General features: G+C 45.8%; 1 protein-coding gene and 1 long non-coding RNA gene across 2 annotated transcripts; both read left to right on the top strand.

Annotated features, from left to right (window-relative positions):
- Nucleotides 1–18,128: 18,128 nt before the first annotated feature.
- LOC146756832 (uncharacterized) lies at nt 18,129–21,435 on the top strand. Its single transcript, XM_085523929.1, has 2 exons — nt 18,129–18,537; nt 18,654–21,435. The coding sequence occupies exon 2, from the start codon at nt 19,683–19,685 to the stop codon at nt 20,661–20,663; it is 981 nt and encodes a 326-aa protein (XP_085380055.1). The 5' UTR covers nt 18,129–18,537; nt 18,654–19,682; the 3' UTR covers nt 20,664–21,435.
- Nucleotides 21,436–22,365: 930 nt separating this feature from the next.
- LOC146756833 (uncharacterized) lies at nt 22,366–22,919 on the top strand. Its single transcript, XR_014937217.1, has 2 exons — nt 22,366–22,505; nt 22,622–22,919. It is a non-coding gene; the product is annotated as an uncharacterized LOC146756833 (long non-coding RNA).
- The last annotated feature ends 369 nt before the right edge of the window (nt 22,920–23,288 follow it).

Raw genomic sequence — 23,288 nt, forward strand, 5'->3', positions numbered from 1 at the left:
AAATCTCCACTGAAATCCTCAAGGATTACATCAACTGGCTTCCCTTGGTCAACTAAACGGATAACTGTGTCACAAAATGAGCTTAAATTAAACAGGACCTTTGCCTCACAAACTTGTGTTGGCTGCGACCAATGACAGAATTGTCCTTCAGCTGTTTTTCCATAACTCCCACCATCATTTTCTCCATAATTTTACCAGGCTCTGGACTGACAGGTCCATAATTGCCCATGTCATCTTTCTTGCTCTTCCTTACAATGAGACAATATTTGCCAGCTTCCTGTCAGCTGGCATGACCCTAGACTTCTTTAGATGCAATTGAAATGAGAGCCCAGAGCACACTAAGTTTTCATCATTGAAAGAAAGTAGATGTGCCATAGCTTTGCAATGCCTTGAACTCCAGAGTATGCCACAGATGGAGCAGAGGGGAAGATTTGCCTCTTCTGTAGTGAACTCATTCTTTTGGTAAGCAGAATAACACTACCTGATACATGGGGACTGTGTCTCTGCTCTGCTCTGCTCAGCTCACAGGGCAGCGGTCTGGCAGGGTGTTGCTCTCATGTCAATGCAGGTAAACTCACTTTAATCCTTTTTCCTCTGTAAATGCTTCCTCTATTTCTATGCTCAGATACACTTCCACATTCCCTCAACTACACTTTCATATATCATTAACAATTACACTTTCTTATACCATCAAAACAGTTTGTCAAAACGTACAGTTCTTCAGTTCACATAAACTCCCTTAATACAGTCTGTATTCTTCAGTTATAAACACTGTGCCACAGAACCAGCACTGATTGAACCACCTCCCTCACACACTTCCTCGCAAGCAGTACATAGTATTACATAAATGGGTTGACACTCATTGGTCGGGTGGAATGTACACCTCTCCTCAGGACAATCTTACTAATCTACAGAGTACAAACTCCTGTCTTCTTACATACAAGCAGAAAGTACTTATGAGTGGACACACAACACAGTCTTTCACTTTGTCCGTGTCTGGCCATTTCCCTCACAGGAGGAAGGAAACATGGATCGGGACTCGGCACTCACCCTGCAGCTGTTCTGTGTCTCACTCACACCACACTCACTCTGACATTTAGATCAAAAACCATGGTTTATTCATACTACACAATGCTGACAACGTTTTCTAGCTGGAATCTTAATAACACTCATACTCTGGTCGACCAGTTGCAAACGTTAATGTTTTTCCCAGAGTCGGCTTGACACACGGTACCAAACACTTAAAGCAGATGATAATATTGAACATACAATCTATAACCCCCGTGATTACAACTTGGAGAACCCAGGCTACCATTTGACAGGCTATCCACTATATCCCATACCCGTAGGAGAGACCAACCTAGGTCCCTCCTATTGTCACCCACCTGGGAGAGAGTACTTGTTCTTGTTTCCATTCATATGACATACAGTTCCCTTTCATAGGAACTCACCCAAGGAGTCTTCCTACCCCAGCTGGCAACCAAAGCCATGAGCTCACCTCCCTGGGAGCAGCACGTATGGCTGTAAACTGTGTAGGATGTCTCCTCAAGACATATGGGCTCCACTTACCATACACATACCTGGTCCACCTATGGGTGGTCCTTGTCTGTCCCTGCAGTGATCAGGTGAGGAAGGGAGTCCTTCAGAGAAATCTCAGGGTGCGCCAAAAGTGTCTCCCTCTCAGCTGGTCCTGCAGCGAACAGAGCTGGTCCCACCTGGGCCGCCAAATTGACTACAGGAATTGAACTCTATAACCTCTATAACTGATACAGTCTCCCATGACATCCTTATAACAAAGCTGAGGAAGTATGGGATAGGTGATTGGACAGTGAAGTGGGTCGAGAATTGGCTGACTGGCAGAGTGCAGAGTGTTGTCATTGGCGGTGCAGTGTCTGGCTGAGGGCCTGTAACGAGCGGCATCCCCCAGGGGTCTGTGCTCAGTCCGGTCTTGTTCAACATCTTCATCAATGACCACCCTCAGCAAGTTTGCTGATGACACGAAGTTGGGAGGATTGGCTGACACACCTGAAGGCTGTGCTGCCATTCAGCGAGACCTGGACAGGCTGGAGAGCCGGGCAGTAAGAAACCGGATGAGGTTTAACAAAAGCAAGTGTAGAGTCTTGCACCTAGGGAGAAATAATTGCATGCACCGGTACAGGCTGGGGGAAGAGCTGCTGGGGAGGAGCTCTGCTGAGAGGGACCTGGGCGTCCTGGTGGACGACAGATTGACCATGAGCCAGCAGTGTGCCCTTGTAGCCAAAAAAGCCAATGGCATCCTGGGGTGCATTAAAAAGAGCGTGTCCAGCAGGTCGAAGGAGGTGATCTTCCCCCTCTACTCTGCCCTGGTGAGGCCTCATCTGGAATATTGTGTCCAGTTCTGGGCTCCCCAGTAAAAAAAAGACAGGGATCTCTTAGAAAGAGTCCAGCAGAGGGCCACTAAGATGGTGAAGGGCCTGGAGCATCTCCCCAATGAGGAGAGACTGAGGGAACTGGGTCTGTTTAGCCTTGAGAAAAGAAGGCTGAGAGGGGACAGGATCCAGGTTCTATAAATATTTGAGGGGTGGGGGGCAAAGTGTTGAGGCCAGACTCTTTTCAGCAGTGTGTGGAGACGGGACAAGGGGAAACAGACAGAAACTGCACCATAGGAAGTTCTGCACTAATGTGTGCAATAACTTCTTTACGGTGAGAGTGACAGAGCACTGGAACAGGCTGCCTAGGGTGGTTGTGGAATCTCCTTCTCTGGAGATATTCAAGACCTGCCTGGATGCTGAGCTGTGCAACGTGGTGTAGGGAACCTGCTTTGGCAGGGGGCTGGACTCAGTGGTCTCTGGAGGTCCCTTCCAACCCCTACAATTCTGTGATTCTGTGAATATCATGGAGTTGTTTGGATGGGGAAAGACTACCCCTTTGAATGACCTTTTGTCAGGGCATGTCCTGGGATTCCTAGGATCCTCAAAATGCAGCACTGCTTCTGTCACTGAAAAATGGGGCCCTGTGTGGGACGGAGGGAGGGTCCATGAGTCCCTGGCCCACCTGACTGAGTATTTCCATGGTCTTAGCAAAGACATACTTACAACTTGAGAATGACAGTTAGCTGTGTTCATGGTGGCATGGCCACTTTTAATGGCCTTGAACTGTCTGAACATAACTGAAGAGGCTCAGGCTGATGCAAATCAGCTATTGAATGATAGTGTAGAAAAACTGGAAAGACAGGTGGCAGTTTTGATGGGGAAAAAACCTAATTCAATCATTCTCCTATGGAAGATCAGGAACATCTCTCTGGAAGACCATGGGGACCCTGTACAAGGGAATCTGTATAAAATGGACTCTGTAAATGAAGGCACTAAAAGGTCAGATTTTGAGGTTCCATTTGGACTAGATCTATTTGAGATCTGACTGATTGTAACCCAAAAATGAAAAAAAAAAAAAAAAAAAAAAAAAAATGCAGGATAGGCTGGTGGGAGTGCCCTGACCAGTATCCAACCCCCCAAACCCTGCTGCCCATAATACAGCAGCTGAACTGATGGATATAGTACAGTGGTTTAGACAGAAACCAAGAGAGCATGCCAGCATAGCTGCTCTGGTTATGGGACATGGAGGCAGAAAGCGCTGTGGTGAATGGACTGGAAATTTCAAAACTGACATCCATTACTACTCACCCTGCCCTCAGGCAAAGACTGTATGCTCTGTCCAACATAATGAGGATAGCCATTTGATCAGTGAATGATTTATGGCTGTGTGTCATATAACATGGCCAAATAAGAATGACATACCATTAAATATCAGCCTGTGGTCCTCTATGGAGGACTAACAAAATTATATTAGAGAATTAGGCATGAAAGAGGCAATCTATGAAGATGATTTTGAGAGCCCAGTCAATAAATTTTTCATCAGGAACGAGGGATCTCATCCTACAGCCATCACCTTTACATCAGTATGGGTCTATGTTATCCATACTGAACCCCCCAGTGGCCCTCAGGTGCTGTAATACAACAGGCTGCCCAATTGATGGGGAGACAAGAGTGCCTACGGCCAGATGCAGGCTCTGAATGGTGGTGGAAAGGTCTGAGAAAGGCAGAGAACCATCTGCTGCCATGACTTAGGCGTCCAGCCCCTAAGGTAATCCAGTCTGGACCCATTAGGGTCTTGAGACAACAAATGTTTAAAGACCAGATTAGAGCAGGAGTTCAGTTTAAGAAGATCGATGGACAGCATAATCAGGAAAAAATATCTGTTAAACAGGCCCAAGCACTGAGTATTTATAGTCCAACCTTTTCAGCCAAACTAGATGTGAATGTAACTCAAGAAGGGTCTGGATGGGGGCTCTGGCAGAGCCAGAGTTCTTTGTGAACCCCTATGAGGTTTTGGCCACAGGTTTGGCATGGAGCAGAATAAAGATACATCACAGTTGAAAAGCATTTATTGGCTACCTATTCTACACTACAGGTGGTAGAACCAGTAGCTCAGATTTCAGAGGTTATCGTTAAACAACAAGGCCAGTCCAGGGGTGGGTAAAAGATCTAACACACATCTCTATGATGGGGGTGGCCCAATCACAAGCAGTGGTGCGCTCAGTTGTTCTGCTTGCCTGCTCCTCAAGGAGTTAAGAGAAATCTATGCCTGTTGCGTGTTCGAGTGCATGCGCAATGCCATGTGGAGGGCTTATCACAATAAAGATTGGCGGATTTGCTGCGTAGACCGGTCAGAACTCAGATCTGCGTTGTGCTTCCTGTGGCACCAAACGCCCAACAGTGGCAGTTCCGTGTATTGGCCAGCAGGTGGCAGCAGAGACCACGGAAAGAACGTCTGCGGGACAGACCCTGGGGATCCGTTCTCTTTTGATTATAGGGGAAGAACACAAAGATGGAAGAGGAGGGAAGGGGGGAAAAAAAAAGAAAAAAAGAAAAAACCAAACCACAGCAAACAAATAAAAACTTCTCCAAACGTAGCAAACTTGAATGTCTGTCAATAAATAAATGAGTAATTGAATTGATGTCCGTTTCAGACAGTCCCCTGAAGAATCAGGGTAAGGGTTAGGATTAGAGTTACATTGCAGGTTAATGCTGTTATCTTTACAGCTCCTGTGAGGGTTGGGGTCTGGGTCAGGTGTTTAAAAAATGAAATGAAAAAAGAATTAAAAAAATATATTGAAAGCTTCAGATTTCCTTAATCTTTGTGGGAATCATATAATGTGCAACTCAGATCTACCTCTTCGTACCTCTTTTGTGGTGTAGGGAACCTGCTTTGGCAGGGGGACTGGACTCAGTGGTCTCTGGAGGTCCCTTCCAACCCCTACAATTCTGTGATTCTGTGAATATCATGGAGTTGTTTGGATGGGGAAAGACTACCCCTTTGAATGACCTTTTGTCAGGGCATGTCCTGGGATTCCTAGGATCCTCAAAATGCAGCACTGCTTCTGTCACTGAAAAATGGGGCCCTGTGTGGGATGGAGGGAGGGTCCATGAGTCCCTGGCCCACCTGACTGAGTATTTCCATGGTCTTAGCAAAGACATACTTACAACTTGAGAATGACAGTTAGCTGTGTTCATGGTGGCATGGCCACTTTTAATGGCCTTGAACTGTCTGAACATAACTGAAGAGGCTCAGGCTGATGCAAATCAGCTATTGAATGATAGTGTAGAAAAATTGGAAAGACAGGTGGCAGTTTTGATGGGAAAAAACCTAATTCAATCATTCTCCTATGGAAGATCAGTAGCAACTGTCTGGAGGACCATGGGGGCCCTGTACAAGGGAATCTGTATAAAATGGACTCTGTAAATGAAGGCACTAAAAGGTCAGATTTTGAGGTTCCATTTGGACTAGATCTATTTGAGATCTGACTGATTGTAACCCAAAAATGAAAAAAAAAAAAAAAAAAAAATGCAGGATAGGCTGGTGGGAGTGCCCTGACCAGTGTCCACCCCCCAAACCCTGCTGCCCATAATACAGCAGCTGAACTGATGGATATAGTACAGTGGTTTAGACAGAAACCAAGAGAGCATGCCAGCATAGCTGCTCTGGTTATGGGACATGGAGGCAGAAAGTGCTATGGTGAATGGACTGGAAATTTCAAAACTGACATCCATTACTACTAACCCTGCCCTCAGGCAAAGACTTTATGCTCTTGTCTGGAGGGCTTATCGCAATAAAGATTGGCGGATTTGCTGCGTAGACCGGTCAGAACTCAGATCTGCGTTGTGCTTCCTGCGGCACCAAACGCCCAACAGTGGCAGTTCCGCTTATTGGCCAGCAGGTGGCAGCAGAGACCACGGAAAGAACTTCTGCGGGACAGACCCTGGGGATCCGTTCTTTTGATTATAGGGGAAGAACACAAAGATGGAAGAGGAGGGAAGGGGGAAAAAAAAAAGAAAAAAAAAAATCAAACCACAGCAAACAAATAAAAACTTCTCCAAACGTAGCAAACGTGAATGTCTCTCAATAAATTAATGAGTAATTAAATTGATATCCCTTTCCCGCCCCCCCCCCACCCCCCCCCCCCCAAACTTCTGAGATGAAAAAAAACCACTTCTTTTAGAAGAAAACAGAGTAGTAACAACTTCTGTACCTACATTCACCACTCTGAGATCCTGTCTGGGTCTCCCAAGGCTTGTAAATAACCACTGGGTCGGTTCTGATGTCGCGTGATTTGTTGTCAGTTCTCTCATGGTTCTCCGGTCAGTTCTCCGGTGCCAGGATCTGCCACAGGGCATTCTGACCACGGGCATCATGTTTCTACGCTGCCGCCTGCATTTAACAGGCAATGGGACTGCCCAGCATGTGCAAGGCAGCACCTCTTTCACACCACCAGAATGTTTAAGGCTGTTGGGATTGTTGTTAGCGTCCCATTAACACTGAGGCTAGAGATACCCTTAGGATTGACATTACTGTTAGCATTACTTTGATGGTGCCCTATCTGGGTCATTTCCAGGGGATGTCAGGAGTAAGGCACAGTGTCAGGAGAAAAAGAACAGACTCTGTTACTTTATAAACGTGATAATAGAGAGAGTTCATTGGAAAAAATACAACTCTTAAATAATGCAAAGCATGCTTCTGATTGGATGCAGGCATCATCTGGGCTCTGATTAATATTACTCTTAAGGTAAAGATTATTGTTACCATAATGATTTTTTTTTTGGATTATGATCAGGGTTAAGGTTCCTTTTGCTACAAACTTCTAGCATCATTTTTGTTGTTGCATTTGGAGTTAGGGACGATTTTAGAATCAGGGTAAGGGTTAGGATTAGAGTTACATTGCTGGTTAATGCTGTTATCTTTACAGCTCCTGTGAGGGTTGGGGTCTGGGTCAGGTGTTTAAAAATGAAATGAAAAAAGAATTAAAAAAATATATTGAAAGCTTCAGATTTCCTTAATCTTTGTGGGAATCATATAATGTGCAACTCAGATCTACCTCTTCGTGCAGTGACTGCCTGTAAATTTGCTGGAGCCTAATATAATATGGCCTTGTGCTTTCCACTAACTCACCTTCATTTCATTTTCATTACATTTGCTTGGTAGTCAGATTTTGGTGTGTGGATATTTTAAAACAATCTAACTGACATTAGCAAAAAATTAAAAATAAAATTAAAAAAAATGCACAACAGCATCGTATCAATTTTTATAGATAAGATAAAGAAGAGCAGTTTCCCTTAGTTTTCTGTGCCTCTTTACTTTCTTACCCTCTCCCCTTGTGTGAGAAACTCTCAAAGTCAAAGATTTCTAGTTAGGCAAAGATGGCAGCGATAGCAGCAGTGCTTATTCATTATTGCAATACTGCGCGCACATCCCCTATTGGCAAGGGAGAAACTGCACACCAGTCAGTGAAATCAATTCTGTTCTGTGCCCTAAACCCACTGCAGGTGATGCTCTCATGGCTCTCATTGGTTGAGCATCTCAGGCTCACAGACTCCTCGAGACTGTGGCTAGGATTCATTTCCATAGAAGGTCAATTACCAACCTCTTGTTTTTAGGTCTGCCTTGTACTTTTCTGCGGACAGAGAAGGGCAATGTTTCCAAAAGTCAGTACATTCATTCTGTCCTGTGCTGGGCTCTACCCACCCTGTATTTATCTTGTGCTTGTCTCAATTCTCCCCATGTCAGAATGCCCCCAGTCTGAACTTAATTCTGTTCAGCAACTTTCTTGGTGGAAAAACTACTTATACAGCTGTTTTACAAGAGGGTTATACATTCAGTTAGGGCCTACACTATGTACTGAAAATACTGGAAACTTCCACTGCAAAAACACAATCTACCTCTCCCATCTGTGCAGCCTTGCAGACCCAGAGCATGCCAGGTTATTTCTGCTTTCATAGCATTTGCATGCTGTAGGGTGAGCACAAGGTTCTGCTGCTTGATTCTTCTGCAAGAGCTGCCTACCGGCAAATGGTTGCAGGGATGGAGGATGTGACAGAAAGCATTTGTCTCCACAAGAGCAGAGTTACATTTAGTGCAGAGTGTGAGAGTCAGGTTGGTGTGGAAAAGCACTGACACGCTGGGGATGATGCAGTGCTCACATGTCTAACACTCACAGACATTACTGTCAGAAGGATGGTGCTGTGTTGTGCTTCTACCTTTGGCAGCCCCTGGAGAAATGCTATGGCACACAGAACACCTTTGTATTGCACTGACTGCTGCCATGCAGCATGGATTTAACACACCAAATCCAGAGGAGCATGACTGCATCTAACTGCCCTGAGAAAAACTACTGTAGCTGAAGAGATGAGGAGGCAGCTGCTCATCTGCAGAACAAGCAGTACTGCCAGACATTGGGCCAGGTGAGCACCTCCTGCTGCAGCGTGATGATGACAGGGCTGGAGATGATCTGCAAAGCCAGCTTAAAAGTGGGAGACGTGAGTCAACATGGCAGGAGGACAGAGGTGTTAGGGAGCAGCCAAGGCATCAAAGAGTATCAGAAGGCTTTGAAAAGTATCACAAAGTGACAGCCAGGAAGACTGGGATATATCATGAGCAGCAACCTGGATGCTAGAGATTATTTGCTCCCATACAAAATGGTAGAGATCTCCCAAAGCCAGGCAAAATGGGAACCCAGAGCTCTGCCTGCACGAACCCCACAGCCATAGCATTGCAAGCTGAGCTGCCTTGCTGTTTGTTGCATTCATCCCAATCCCTGTGATTGAAGACTCAGAATGCAGTCGAGGCGATGACTGAGCATGAGAGTGACTTTATTCAATAAAAGACAGGAGGGCTTGAGAGGTCAAGGGTGAAGATGGGACTCCTCTTGTCAAGATGAGAGTGGCTCAGAGCTGGTGCTGCTGCCTGGTGCCTGGGACTGGCAGCCTGACTCTAAGTCCCCATCTAAGATGCTCAGCTTCACCTCACTGATGCTGCCCTGCTCCTGCATGGTGGTGCTGCTGCTGGGACACTCGGGCTGTGCTTGGGATGGGCAGCACTGCAAAGGCGCTGGGTCACAATCCAGGCAGGTGACTGCTGTGTCTGGCAGGCTCAGGTCAGGAGCTTCAGCAGAGCCAGGAGATATGAGAGCATGAACGTGGATGAGCCCCTTGTGTCCATCACTGTTACCATGTGGAAGGCTGTCATCCGAATTGCAGCGATTCATGCTTAATAAGAACTCTCCATTGATGGAAAGACACTGCTTGGTTTGGATCTTTGGGGTTGACAAGGGCTCGAATCACCTAGGAAGGCATAGAAACACAAGGGTTAGTTTCAAACATTTGCAAGTTGAATCATGAAAGGTTGTTGATACTTGGTAATAGAGTGGCGGCAGGAAGAAGCAAGTAGGCTTGAAGCAGCATAGCCACTGTCTTGAAAGTGATCCTCATTCAGGTCCAGCTCGTGTGTTGTTTCACTGTAATCTGCTTCTTTGGGTCTACCTAGTGGGCAGCAACACTCGAGCTGTTACTGATATCACTGAAAAGAACTGGAGACAATTGTTCTATTCCTAAGAGCTTCAAGGTGCCTAGAAGCACAAATAGAAACCAGCAGTATTTCATCACTTCACCAAAAGGAAGGTCAAACACCTGAGCTGTGAAGAGCAGTTACAGAACCTATGCATAAGATCACACCAGACATACTTTGTTCTAACAACAGTTATGGCACATAGTCCATTTCCTTCAATATTCCCAAAATGAAATGATGTGGAGCATTACAGGGAAAGAAACACTGCACACAGACACTATGACCCTGATTAGACTCAAGCAGCAGACTTAAAACAAGTCAGAGTTTTTGATTCCAGGATATTTCAGGACCTATCGTGTGAAATTCAGTTACACAACAGTGCCTAGGTGCCTGCGTTTCAAGCAACTTTCAGATCACAGCCATGTAAAATAAAAACAAATTCAGTGCAGAAATAGCAAGCCTGTACCTTAATACTCATGAGATTATCCATTTTTTACAGCACTCTGACTAAGTTCTAAAACTTGCTCATCCCAGTTCACTTCAGCAAGTTCCACCAATTCAAGCAACGCAGTTCTGAGATCCTGTGTATGTTGTGCAGATAGAATTGAACAGTGCAGAAATAATCTCTGACAGCTTTAAGAGCTCTGTTCTGCTTACAAACTCTCAGTCCAAAACTATTCACAGTTTTAAGGAAATGAACACCTGAAGCAGTTGGATCATCTGCCGCATTCTGCTTCTTGGCATCATGATTAGCACAAAGGGTTTTCTGCTGTCCTGCAGAGATGGAAAAAGTCCTGCTTACAAATGGACCAAGTTTCAGTGTACAGCAGAGTTTGTACCAGACTAAAAAGCCATGCCATTCAATTCATGTGCTCAGGTTGTTATGCACTCCGAAAGGAAACAGAACTAACTGTTGGATTCTGAAGGCAATCTGTGGGGTCCTACATTACCTCCTGATTCTGGAAGAGGAAATTCTAATAGCAAATGCAGAACTTTGATCTTTGTAGACATGAGAAGAGCTGGCATTTAGGAACATTCATTTCAGGGAAATCAAATGATGTGTCTGTATTTTTTACTACAGATAGTATAGGGAGCAGCCAGTTGAAGAACCAGATACAAAAAATCCAGCCCATTGGCAAGAAAATACTTCTCCTTAAATTCTGTATGCTATCATGGTACAGAATTAGGCTACAGTGCCACATAGGCCAACCAAGTGTAGAACCAAATCCACAAAATACTGGTAGACAAAGCAGCAAAAACAGGGACAATATTCAGCAGACTGTGCTGTGGCCTTTCTACCCACAGCTCAGCATGTTCTGCCATCCGAAAAGCAAGGCCTCTTGTCAAGCTCAGCTATTTCCCTTCTCAGTGTATTCTAGCACCACTGATACCCACTGGTATCCTCCTGTAGAGTGCCATCATATTGTCATCATCCAAAGGGAAAACCCACACAGCAGAGCATACAGCACTACACCCATGCTCCAAATATCCGCCTGAAAAACAAAAGACAAGCTTACAAACCTGAAGCACCTCAAATGGCTTCCTGACAGACTGGATTGTCTGCCCTTGCCAAAGCCCACATATAGCCCATGAAAAGCTGGCTCTTTCCCTCAGGAAATAAAACCTTATCGTCCCAGAGAAAGCATATAACCCTCATTCAATTGCCCTTCCACTCAGCTTAGAGCACTACTAAAACCAGCATCTTCACCTTAGCTCATCACACTGCTGCAGTTCCTTTTACAAGGATTGCACTGGCAAAAATGAAATCAAAGCCGTCACAAGGGATTTAGCACAGTTACGTGTTACTGGCTACGAGAGCTGTCAGCACAGTCACCTGTCTGGCTTTGCTGCTGTTCGGTTCTCTTTATGTAGAGGCACAACAAGGTTCAGACACAGTGCAGTTCTCACTTTGACTGTAAAGAAAAAGGAGGCTTGAAAAGCAGTGTGTGGAAAACAAAGAAACAAGAATTAGAACAACAGTGGGGCCATGGCACTTGTAGGAATTGCTCCGCCTTTAACAGCGATTCAAGAAGGATGAGGGCATTCCAAACCAGACCAGTTTGGACAGATTAACAACTGCAAGTAGTGGGTTCCAAAATTCCAGACATGAAATCAAAGCTGGAAAAACTCTTCACATTTTCATCTCTCAATTTTTAGTACATTGTGCATTACAACGGAAACAATTCTTCACATACAACTTGGAAGCTAAAGACAAGTCTGACAAAACAGACTGCACAAAAATGATGGATAATTAACAGAGCAAATTGCTCTTTCAAACACTTAGTAATAGAAAGAGATCTCTGAAGTTGCTGTTCTGTAGAGCCCCAAAGCAGTCGCTTGAGGCAGTTCAGGATTAGCCTGAGACGAACCAGCCAGCTGTGAACTGAGACCAATTGCACTTTTCTAGTCTGTGGCCACTGACAGCTTCTGAGAGCTACCAAGCGATGCAACCTAGCAGAATTCAGAAGGGAAACCAAGAGAGCCTACCTGAGCTCCACTGCCTTTAAATGCTCTGTGGAGAGGGAAGGGAAAGAGGGGAAAACAAACACCACTCTACATCCCTCTGAGCCAATAGACACTTTGCCCTGGATTAGCTCTGGTGCTGCATAAGCTGGGCTTCCACAGCATGTGTTCAGGCGGTAATCAAGGCCTGCCTGGAATAACACAAAAAATAGAGAGAAACGTTTGCTTTAACAGAGTTTATGTCTTCTGGTCATAACACTTGAGAAGCCTCAGAGGCTTCTTCTCCTGTGCATATTTTCATTCATCTTAGAGTTTGCTTTCATTCAATGTGACCTCTCTAGGCAAATATTGTCTAAGACCATGAGCATCACATAAATGTGCAGATCTCAAGCTGCTCACTTATCTAGTACCCTTCGCATGATGCTTTATTTTCCTCAGCTGATCATCTAGATTTTGTCTGTTGATTGTGCAACAACAGCCTGTTGATCTCGATTACCTGTGAGAGGCTCTAATTTTGGCCAGGAAAAATCATTTGAGGATCAGTAATTATCTGGGACTCAGTAAGTCTTCCCATGCTTTCATAACAGCAGAGATACACACACACACAAACTCGTGGAACCCCACTGCTTTGCACAATCCTGTGCACACTCACGTGTGTCATGCACTGATTTCCCAGCCAGTCCTCATAGGGTCTCTTACTTAGGACGGGAGTGTAGGGGAGCAGCCAGAAGCTGTTTGCATTCCCTGCTGTCTGCTGGGCAGCTTTGCTGGAGATGCTTGGGTTGCTTTGTTTTTCCTTGGGAGGTGGGAAGGAGCTTTGGGTTGGAGGCACATCCCGTGCCAGAGCATCCCAATGGCACGTGTGGGGCACTGATCTGCAGCAGATGAAGGGGAGGAGGTTCCAGCACAGCTCTGCACCATGCTCTGCCACACTGGGCAGCTTGTTCCTGGCTCAGCAGCGTCATCAGACAAGAAGCAGGGAAGGAAATCAAGGATGGGGGGTACCATCAAACGCAGTTAGTGCATGCCTGTGCAAGACAAACAGACCCAGAGCTTGCAGGTTGTTCCTGCTTTTGTAGCATTTGTGTGCTGTAGCTGAGCAAAAGGTTCTGCTGCTTGAATCTTCTTCTGCAAGAGCCACCTACCGGTAAATGTCTGCGGGGATGTAGTCGGTGTGCACGTCTGAAGCCATTTGAGAACCTAGTCGTTCTTGCTGCAGGACCCCTGTCTTCTGTTAAAAGCTGAACGGTCCCCAGAGCACCTGTTTCCATCAGCTACCACCATCCAAAGCAGCCAGCCTTCTTACAGTCACCTGGCCCAAACATCCCTTTTGCTCTACACTTGATTCCTGCAAGAGATGGGAGCTCGGCACGCACACCATCCTTCCAACACCCCATCCCTGCAGCAAGGGATCACAGCGCTGGCACAGCTGAAACAAAAAGGGTGTGCGAGTTTCCTGTTAGCACTCAGTGTGAACCAATCTACCACTGAGCAACACCGTGAGTCCCCACTCACCTCAGCACAGGTCAACCTGTAACCCCAACCTTCCCCTATCCATGTGCACACGCACACCCATTCACCACCCTGCCTGCTTTGCACACCCCCATGCACACTCTGCATCGTGTGCCCTCCTTTGCATTCACAGACGTGTGCAAACCATCCCTGGGAACACCTACGTGCCTACACCTTCCACAAACACCCCTTTGTGTGCACCTGTGTGCAACCCAACTCCTCAGCACACGCACGCGTTTGTGCCACCCTGTCCATGCACTCACCACGTGCCCTCCAGCAACCAAGGATTGCAGAGATGCTCCAGACTGTGCCAGAATCTCAGAGTGCTGGGACATTATTGATCACTAAGGAAAACACTTGGAAGCATATTCAATCTGCAGAAGCTGTAATTACTGGGCACAGTTAGCTTTCCTATGGCTCAGCTGGAGGAGGCGGGTGCTCTCATACATCTGAGACACTCGCACAATGTTGGGATCATTCTGATGGAAACTATGTCTTCAGATATCATGGTTAAAACCATCCAAGATGATCATGCAGAGCCTTAGCTCTTGAGCAGCACTTCCTCCCCACCCTTCACTACTCCAAGCAGCTCCAACAAACTTCTCAGAAGAAATCCAGGCCAGCACAGACCTGGCAGACCAGAACCAAGTGCAGCTTGTGGTACGGCAGTGCCCACTCCTTGCTTCCACCCTGCTCCAGCAGGTTAAGGAGTCTGAGCCTCACTGGCCTTTGACAACTCAAGACTTTCAGCACCTCATGCCAACATTTCTCACTAAGATACACCTAAGGCATTGAATTCTCTTCTCACTACCTCCTCCCAGTCCTCCCCTAGGAACAGAAACAATTCAGATTCTACAGCAAACTACAGCATCTGCACTGCAAGAGCACACTGAACCACCTGCAACAATGAAACATGGTTTTGGAGAGTGGGTATGAAAACACACCTTTAGACAGCTGTCTCCCTGTAGCCAAAAGGAAACCAAGAAGGAAAAGTCCAGCCTGAAACATGCCCATGCTACTAGCCCAGGTTTTTCACAGTCAATGCAGAATCCATCCTGTTCTTGAGGTAACAAACGACCAGTGAGTCTCCCGTTGCTCCACCCCTTCTCCTTCAAAGCCTGAAAAAGAAAGAATAAACAAGCAGAAGAAACCCAGACGTACCTTTCCACACACAGAGCAGAAAGTGGAACAGCAGTTGTCTCCTTCCTGAGACATGGTGGGGAGCATCCCAGAGGAAGCCCAAGTTCTTTGCTTCTCTCCACAGGGACTTCAAGCACTCTTGGCAAGAGCTGCTTTGGTTCTTTCTTCAATTGCTTCCATCACCAGAATCTCCTTTGGAAAAGGAACCCGAATGAAAGAATCAGCAAATGAAAAAGAATGAGCAATAGCCACTTTACCAGCTTTCTTCTGACACTCAATTTAGACTCTTGACTCGGGCAAGGTCTTAAAATCAACTGGTTACAAGAACTGTCCCAAAATATATCCAGCTTCTGTACAGCTGCCATTCTTTCTGACAGCGAGTGTAATCACAGAATCATAGAATGGCCCGGGTTGGAAGGGACCTCAAGGATCATGAAGATCAATCACCTCCCTGTCCCTGCTGGCCATCCCCTCTTCTGATGGAGCCCAGGGGACCATTTGCTCTCTGAGCTGCAAGAGCACGCTGATGGCTCACGTTCTGTTTTTCATCCACCAGGACCCCCAGGTCCTTCTCTGCGGGGCTTCTCTTAAGGACTGCTCCTCCCAGTCTGTAGAAATGCCTGGGATTCCTCCAGCCCAAGTGCAAAACCTTGCACTTTGCTGTGTTCAACCTCATTAGATTCACGTAGGCCAACCTCTCGGTTGAGCTCCCTCTGAATGGCATCCCTTCCTTCCACTGTGTCAGCCGCACCACTCAGCAAACAGCAGAAGGTGCACTCCATTGCATCATTGGTGTCTCTGATAACCATGTAAAAAAGCACTGGTCCCAAGACAGACTCCTGGATGACACCACTTGTTATCGGCCTCCACCTGGACATAGAACCATGAATCACCACCCTCTGTCTGTGGCCTTTCAACCAATCCCTTATCCACCAGGTGGTCCACCTGTCAAATTCACATCCCTCCAGTTTAGAGATAAGGATGTGGTGGAGGGCAATGTCAAAGATCTTGCTCAAGTCCAGGTCAATGACATCTGTTACCTTCCTTTTGTCCACAAATGCCGTCACTCCATCATAGAAGGCCACCAGACTGGTTAGGCATGGCCTTCCCCTGCTAAAGCCACGCTGCCTGTCTTGGATCACATGCTCATTTCTTATGTGATCAAGCATGTCTTTGAGGCAGATCTGTTCTTCACCATCTACATCAGTTACACATTTGAATCAAATAATTGGTGTTCCTGTCACCAAGAAAACCTCTTTGTCTTCTACTCCTGCTGCACTTCTGTGCTTTCATCAGAAGCAAAGGAAGAGACCACCTCCTAGATCCAAATTTTAAGAAACCAACACCCAATAGGTGTCATCTGAAGTAAAATAGCAGAGAAATTAAGATGACTCTTCTGCATCCAGCTTGGATCACTCCCTCACTCAGGCACACCACCATCAGATCAAGGAGATGCTGCCTTCAGCTTAGAGACTGTATGGGAAATCACAGCTTGAACCTCTGATTAATCAGCTGAGGCAAGTATTGGGTCAGCTGCGGGAGCACAGGTGAGAGTAATCTAGCTGTGCTCCCAGAAGGGGTGGACCTCGACTCAACCTCCTCTGAGACCTCATTTAAAGGCTGACCACCACTGAGACAGCATGTCTTAGAGATTGCTCCCTAGTTGAGGCTGCCTCAGCTTTCTAGTCAAGGTATCGATATTGGTGAGTTTCCTTTTGCTAATAACCTTAGGCTATTTACCACCATCTTGGTTAATATCTTTTTATTAACCACCCTTACAGAGACCATAAGGGTTTGGGCTTCCAAACTCTCAGCAAGCATTTGGATCAGCCAGCTTCCTGCCGAGGAGCCCCCTGCATCACTGCTGCCTATTCTGGTACCGGACCCGCAGATGCTTCAGAGCTCATTAGCATGGACTTCCTTCCTCCCCTCAGCAGCTGCTCCTGCACTCACCTTCATTCCTACTCAGATACCGGCCGCTTCCAGCACCAGCTGACCTGCAAGACACAGAAAGGAAAGGTGGGAGTCATGCAAACGCACAAGCCCAAGGCTGTGTCACCACCACACATGGCAGCCTCGGGAAGTCAGCTGAAACTACAGCCTTTGTCAGAATGGAAACAGGCACCGTCAATTAAGTGTGACCTCTGAACTCATTGCCACCATCAGAAATAGGCACTGAAATCGCTCACTTCACTGCAGCTGGTTAACTCCAAATTCTTTTGCTTTTGGGAAAATGCGGACACGGAATTGAAGGACACCAGAAAAACGACATCTACTTCATTGTAGGTGGTTAAGCTTGGAAGCAGGACTTGAGCAAGAAATGCTTCTCAGCTCCTTGAAAGGCACTAATCCTGACCTCTGCCACAGGTGGCTGAGTGACACAAAAGTTGAGCTGCCCATTCAGAAGCACATGGAGCAGGCCATGGAGCGGTTACATACCAACACATGAACAGGCACTTTCCCATTGGAAGGGAAATCCCTTCTCCCTGCCATGCCATGCCCACACCGCTCCTCAGGGCTGCACTGACAGCACAGACAGAATTGAAACATCTTTTGTCATCATTGTGGTTTTTCACAGACCCAGACAATGAGATACTGGGTTGCTGTGTGGGTTCCCAGGCGGCACTGCCATTTCCAAGCCATTGCTTCCTAGGGGCACAGAAAGGAAAACGCCTGAACAAAATTTCACCCAGAGATTGCTATTTTACCATTCTTCCATGCAAAACAGGAGGACAGTACAGCGGATTTGTGCAGCTGCATCAACACCCTGGGTGCTAAAGGAATGCAAAGACAGAAATATCAAAACTACAAGGAGGGAAGCTATGTTTAGTAATACCTTTTCTCATTTACAACAGGCAGTTGGCACTACTAAAGGAAAATCCCAGGCCTCAGGTTCTGACAGTGCGACAATCTGGCACGGACTCAGATGTGAGTGATCCAAATGGTTTATTCCAGGTTCTAATACCACTTCTGTGAATTCACACGTTTTCTCTCTTAACTTTCCCACAGCCTTCACATGTCCACAGAACATCCCACAAACTCTCCTTTACGGCGCACGTAGGCACTCATCCCACCAGAGCCATCAGTCATTCCTAGCCATGTGCTTCTCCTCCAGTCACGGACAGTATCACACGGTGTAAGAAGCCATGCTTTTTACATTACTGTCTCAAAGTTTGCTGAAATGGAGACACGCAGGAGATGGACAAGTCCGGGAGCTACGAAAGGGAGATAAGATACTGATCAATGGCCCTTGAGTGGTCTTTTTGTGTTGGCCTATCTCAAGGAAGATGGCCATCCCTGAGGACTAATGGCCCTTAAGTGGTCTTTCCTGTTGGCCCATCTCAAGGAAGATTGACAGCTCTGAGGAAGTCACAAGACTCTGACCCGAGCCGTCCCGAAATGTCTCGAAGGCTGGAAAGAAGGATAAAAAGGGCACGGACAAACCCCGAATTTTGGGGAGAGGTTTTCTGACACCAGATGCCTCTCTACGCGAGCGCCTGCATGCTGAAGAAGATGGCTGCATGCTGAAGAACCTTTCTGGGCATCTAGGTATCCGATCTCAGATTCCTCCACCGTTGTCCTACTGCTGCCTATATTCTCTCTTCTGGGATTGCTGCTCGAGACTCTGCTCCGAGGGACCTCGCTGCCCGAGACTCTGCTTCTAGAGACCACGATACTCTGACCATCTTTTCTGCGATTCGCCGATCTGCTGCTTGCAGCCTGCTACTCCGTTGCTGCTCTCCCCTACGCTTATTTTGCCCCGGACCAACGTTAACAACGTGCTACGGGACGCTGCTGCATCCAGGAGGTGACTATTCCCCGCTTTAACGTAATTCTTGCTCTTTTCTACCTTTTTCTATCGCCTACTTTCCCTTCCCCATCACCCTAATTTTGGCATTCGTCACTCTCTCTTCCCCATCCCCTCAATTGTCTATTATTTCCAATAAACTGGTCGGATCAACATTTGAATGCTCTTCTTCTTAATCTCACGCCGGGCATAACATTATTAAAAGAACCTTTGCCTCACTCCTAAATTGGAGCGAGACATTTTTTATTGGCGTAGTCGGCAGGATACCCGTCGTGAGAGTGTTATCCTTCCAGTTTCTCTAAAACTTTTCTGTCTTTTTCTCCTGGAGTTGCAAGGAGCGATTGTTTTGATAACTTAATTTAACGTGTGCACCTCTCCAGGAAGACCGCTCCACATTCTGAAACTTTCTTTCTTACGTGTCTACCTCTCGGGGACGAGTGAATTAATTTTGACTGTTTGCTTTTGTTTTACACGTGTGTGCCTCCCTGGGAAGACCATTTTGCATTGTGGTGGTTTTAAGTATCTTGTGACGTACCTTTGGCTTTAAAAGTTTTGTGTGTGTGCCTCTTGTGGAAGTGGTGTGTGCTTCTCCAAGAAGTTTATTACTTTTGAGAAACTTAGAAGTTATTTCTAACTTTTTTTTTTTTTGCTTGGAGGTTGAAGTTTTTCGTTGTGGCTTGCCAGAATAGCCAGGACCGATTGAGGTGTTTACACTTTCTTTGGAAGTGTTGATTGAGTCATTTGGTCTTTTGTGTAAAGGAGTGTTTTGAGCAGTTGTTCGTTTTGTTGAGTGTTTGCCTCTCTGAGGAGATAAGGAATCGCCTCCTCCCTCAGCGTAGATTTCGTTGCCTGTAGATTTTTGGTTGTGAGTAAAATTACATCTGATATGGAAGGTGAAAATATGTTGTTTGATATCCTTGAAAAGCACGCGTCTCGGCCATCGTCATCAGGGATGGACTGGGCACGTGAAAATTGGTATAATTTGCAGGCTGTTTCTGACCGCATTTGTGTTTTACAACATGGGGCTCGTACCCGAGCCGGGAAAGGCAAATCATTTATTTGTGCAGTACTCGGTGCTGCTTTAAAAGCAGCCGTGGAGTTCCGAGATCAGCAGTTTGAGGCGGAAAACCAGACTATACAGTCGTTACAAGAAACAGTTAAAACAACCCAAGAACTCGTGAAAGCCTTGCAAAACCAAATTGGAAATCTAGAAGTACAATTGGAAAGAGAGAGACATAATTCGGCCTTGTTACAGATGGCTTTTAAGGAAATTTTAACATATAAAGATACGGGTGACACTGATATTCATGGTGCACCACAAGAAAAACTGTATCCTCAGGAAGAACTGAAAGAAACGAAAGAAAATTTTGATAAGTTTGAAACCCCAATAGCCCCTCTGCGCCCTCTAATAAAAACAGAATATACCTTTGATAATGGAGAGGACCTGGATCCTCAAATGAATGTTAAAGAAATTCCCTTTTCTGCCACAGAATTAGAAAGAACTGGCACCTCAGGCCATTTGCAATCAGGGTATAAGGTATGGACATGGGGGGAGGTTGCCCAAGAGTTGATTAATTATGAAAGGAAATATGGGCCTGTGGCTTCTTCCAGTAAATCTGAGCCAAGGGAAGTAAGGCTCGCAGCAACCACCCTTGCTCCTAGGCCACCTAGCCCAAAACTCTGTGGAACTGGAAGGGTCTCATTGCCAGTAAGAACAGGTAGGAGAAATATTGATCATAAACGTAATCGTCTCTGGACACTGGGCTGGCAAAAGGGCGTTCCACGAGATTTGATGAATGGATTACCCACAGTCAGGCTAGAGAAATTAGTTAACTTGTGGCCAGAACAAAAGCCCAAGGAAAGTTGATACTTTCGCCCCCTCCCCCAGATGAGAGGGAGGTGGGGGGGGGGGGTGAAGGATGGATGTTTGTTAGGAGGCTCACGACTAAAAGGAGAAGATAATTGTATTAACAAAGCCCCCAAAGGGCGAGTTGTCTTGTTTTCTTTTACAGAAGATCCCCGCAGGACCTTCACGGAACAGAATGGCTTGTAGCTGATTTTAACCATTTGTGTTTTGTGACAGAAAAATTGAAGATGTGATCATGCTAGAATACTGATATACCTCTTTATTTCATATTTTGGTTGCAATAGTATTATGTTTTGTTTGCTGTACTTATGAGTTGTGATTGGTATCAGTCTTTGGATCTGTTTAAACTTCACAATTGGGTTCCAAGTTTTTTTTTTTTCAGGTTATCCTGGCTTTCTTGTACTCTTTGCACAGTGATAATCATTTCTTTTGACCCCTTCTTTCACCTCTTTTGGTCAAACTTGATGGTGATTTGCATGTAACTCCATGGTGTTTCCAAATTCCTAATGAATTGGGAAATGAGCAATGGGACCTATAATATATCTGTTAGATGTGGTCACTAAAGTGAAATTTATTATAAAACCCTTTGCACTGATGCTTTCCAGTGTCTCATCAGTACAGGAGTTCCATTCAAAACACTGTTGTTGGAAAGTGTCTTCGTTTTTGATAAGAAATGTGTATGTTTCTGGGATTACTCCCTACGATTTAAATTCTGGGGTATCCTACACTATGTTGTGACTATAACAGTTCTTAGACTTGCCAGACTAGTATATATCTCTCAGCAATTGAACTGTTTTGGAAATGCTCAAGTGGAAAGTTCTCCTGACACAAATATCCCTATTGTTTTACTTGTTTATTTTTTACTATTGGTCATTGTTAAATGTATGGTTGTTTTCAATGTACGGTTGTTTTTTCTCAATTTCTATCTTTTATTCATTATGTAATATTTGTGTCAACCCCTCCTGAAGAATCACTGGGAGATGCCTGTGTCAAATTAAATGATTCCACCTGTTGTCTAAAGATTTATAATGGTAAAGTTAAACTAATTGCTGATGGTATACGTGTTCCTGTCCAAACTTGGAAAAGTCCAGACCTTGACCTTTTTCCCTGTCTTCCAGGTGTACTGTGGGTAAAATGCATCTTATTTTATCTATTGTGTGTTGTCGCAATTTTCATGTTTGTCTTGTGTATGATACCATGTTTCATTGAACTTATCCAATGTTCCAATGTGTTGTATTGTCCATGTATTTTGTAACCTCCTCAAGTGATGGAGAAGTGGAGCACATCAAGAAATCTTTCGTAATGATTGTATTAAACATTTTAATTCCCCACCCTCACCTTCCTTTACCCTCATGCTTGCTATCTTTTTCTCACCATCCTGGATCAGCAGTGGTCAATTTTTTAAGCAAACTTTGAGTCACGGGGTGGTGTAAGAAGCCATGCTTTTTACATTACTGTCTCAAAGTTTGCTGAAATGGAGACACGCAGGAGATGGACAAGTCCGGGAGCTACGAAAGGGAGATAAGATACTGATCAATGGCCCTTGAGTGGTCTTTTTGTGTTGGCCTATCTCAAGGAAGATGGCCATCCCTGAGGACTAATGGCCCTTAAGTGGTCTTTCCTGTTGGCCCATCTCAAGGAAGATTGACAGCTCTGAGGAAGTCACAAGACTCTGACCCGAGCCGTCCCGAAATGTCTCGAAGGCTGGAAAGAAGGATAAAAAGGGCACGGACAAACCCCGAATTTTGGGGAGAGGTTTTCTGACACCAGATGCCTCTCTACGCGAGCGCCTGCATGCTGAAGAAGATGGCTGCATGCTGAAGAACCTTTCTGGGCATCTAGGTATCCGATCTCAGATTCCTCCACCGTTGTCCTACTGCTGCCTATATTCTCTCTTCTGGGATTGCTGCTCGAGACTCTGCTCCGAGGGACCTCGCTGCCCGAGACTCTGCTTCTAGAGACCACGATACTCTGACCATCTTTTCTGCGATTCGCCGATCTGCTGCTTGCAGCCTGCTACTCCGTTGCTGCTCTCCCCTACGCTTATTTTGCCCCGGACCAACGTTAACAACGTGCTACGGGACGCTGCTGCATCCAGGAGGTGACTATTCCCCGCTTTAACGTAATTCTTGCTCTTTTCTACCTTTTTCTATCGCCTACTTTCCCTTCCCCATCACCCTAATTTTGGCATTCGTCACTCTCTCTTCCCCATCCCCTCAATTGTCTATTATTTCCAATAAACTGGTCGGATCAACATTTGAATGCTCTTCTTCTTAATCTCACGCCGGGCATAACATTATTAAAAGAACCTTTGCCTCACTCCTAAATTGGAGCGAGAAACACGGCCATCATGCATCTTAAATTACTTAGTTTTTCTGTTCTTTCTGGAGGTGTCCTTGGTTCCTAGCCTTACCTTCTCATGCCGTTCATCTTCCTCTGCAGCTCCTGCTCTGAAGAGTCTTCTTATGTTCCCACATGACAGGAAGAAAATGAAGACACAACCCCTGCCACCAAGGTCAGCTCTGCAGCACACGTTACCTGAGGAGCACTTGGCTACTCATGCAAACTGCACAGTGCCAGGAAGATTGTTACATGTTGCACTTCTTCTTCTCCTGGCTCAGAAAT

The sequence above is a fragment of the Coturnix japonica genome, chromosome 25 (genome assembly GCF_054131305.1).
Source record: "Coturnix japonica strain WE chromosome 25, WE-NBRP24, whole genome shotgun sequence".
NCBI lineage: Eukaryota > Metazoa > Chordata > Aves > Galliformes > Phasianidae > Coturnix > Coturnix japonica.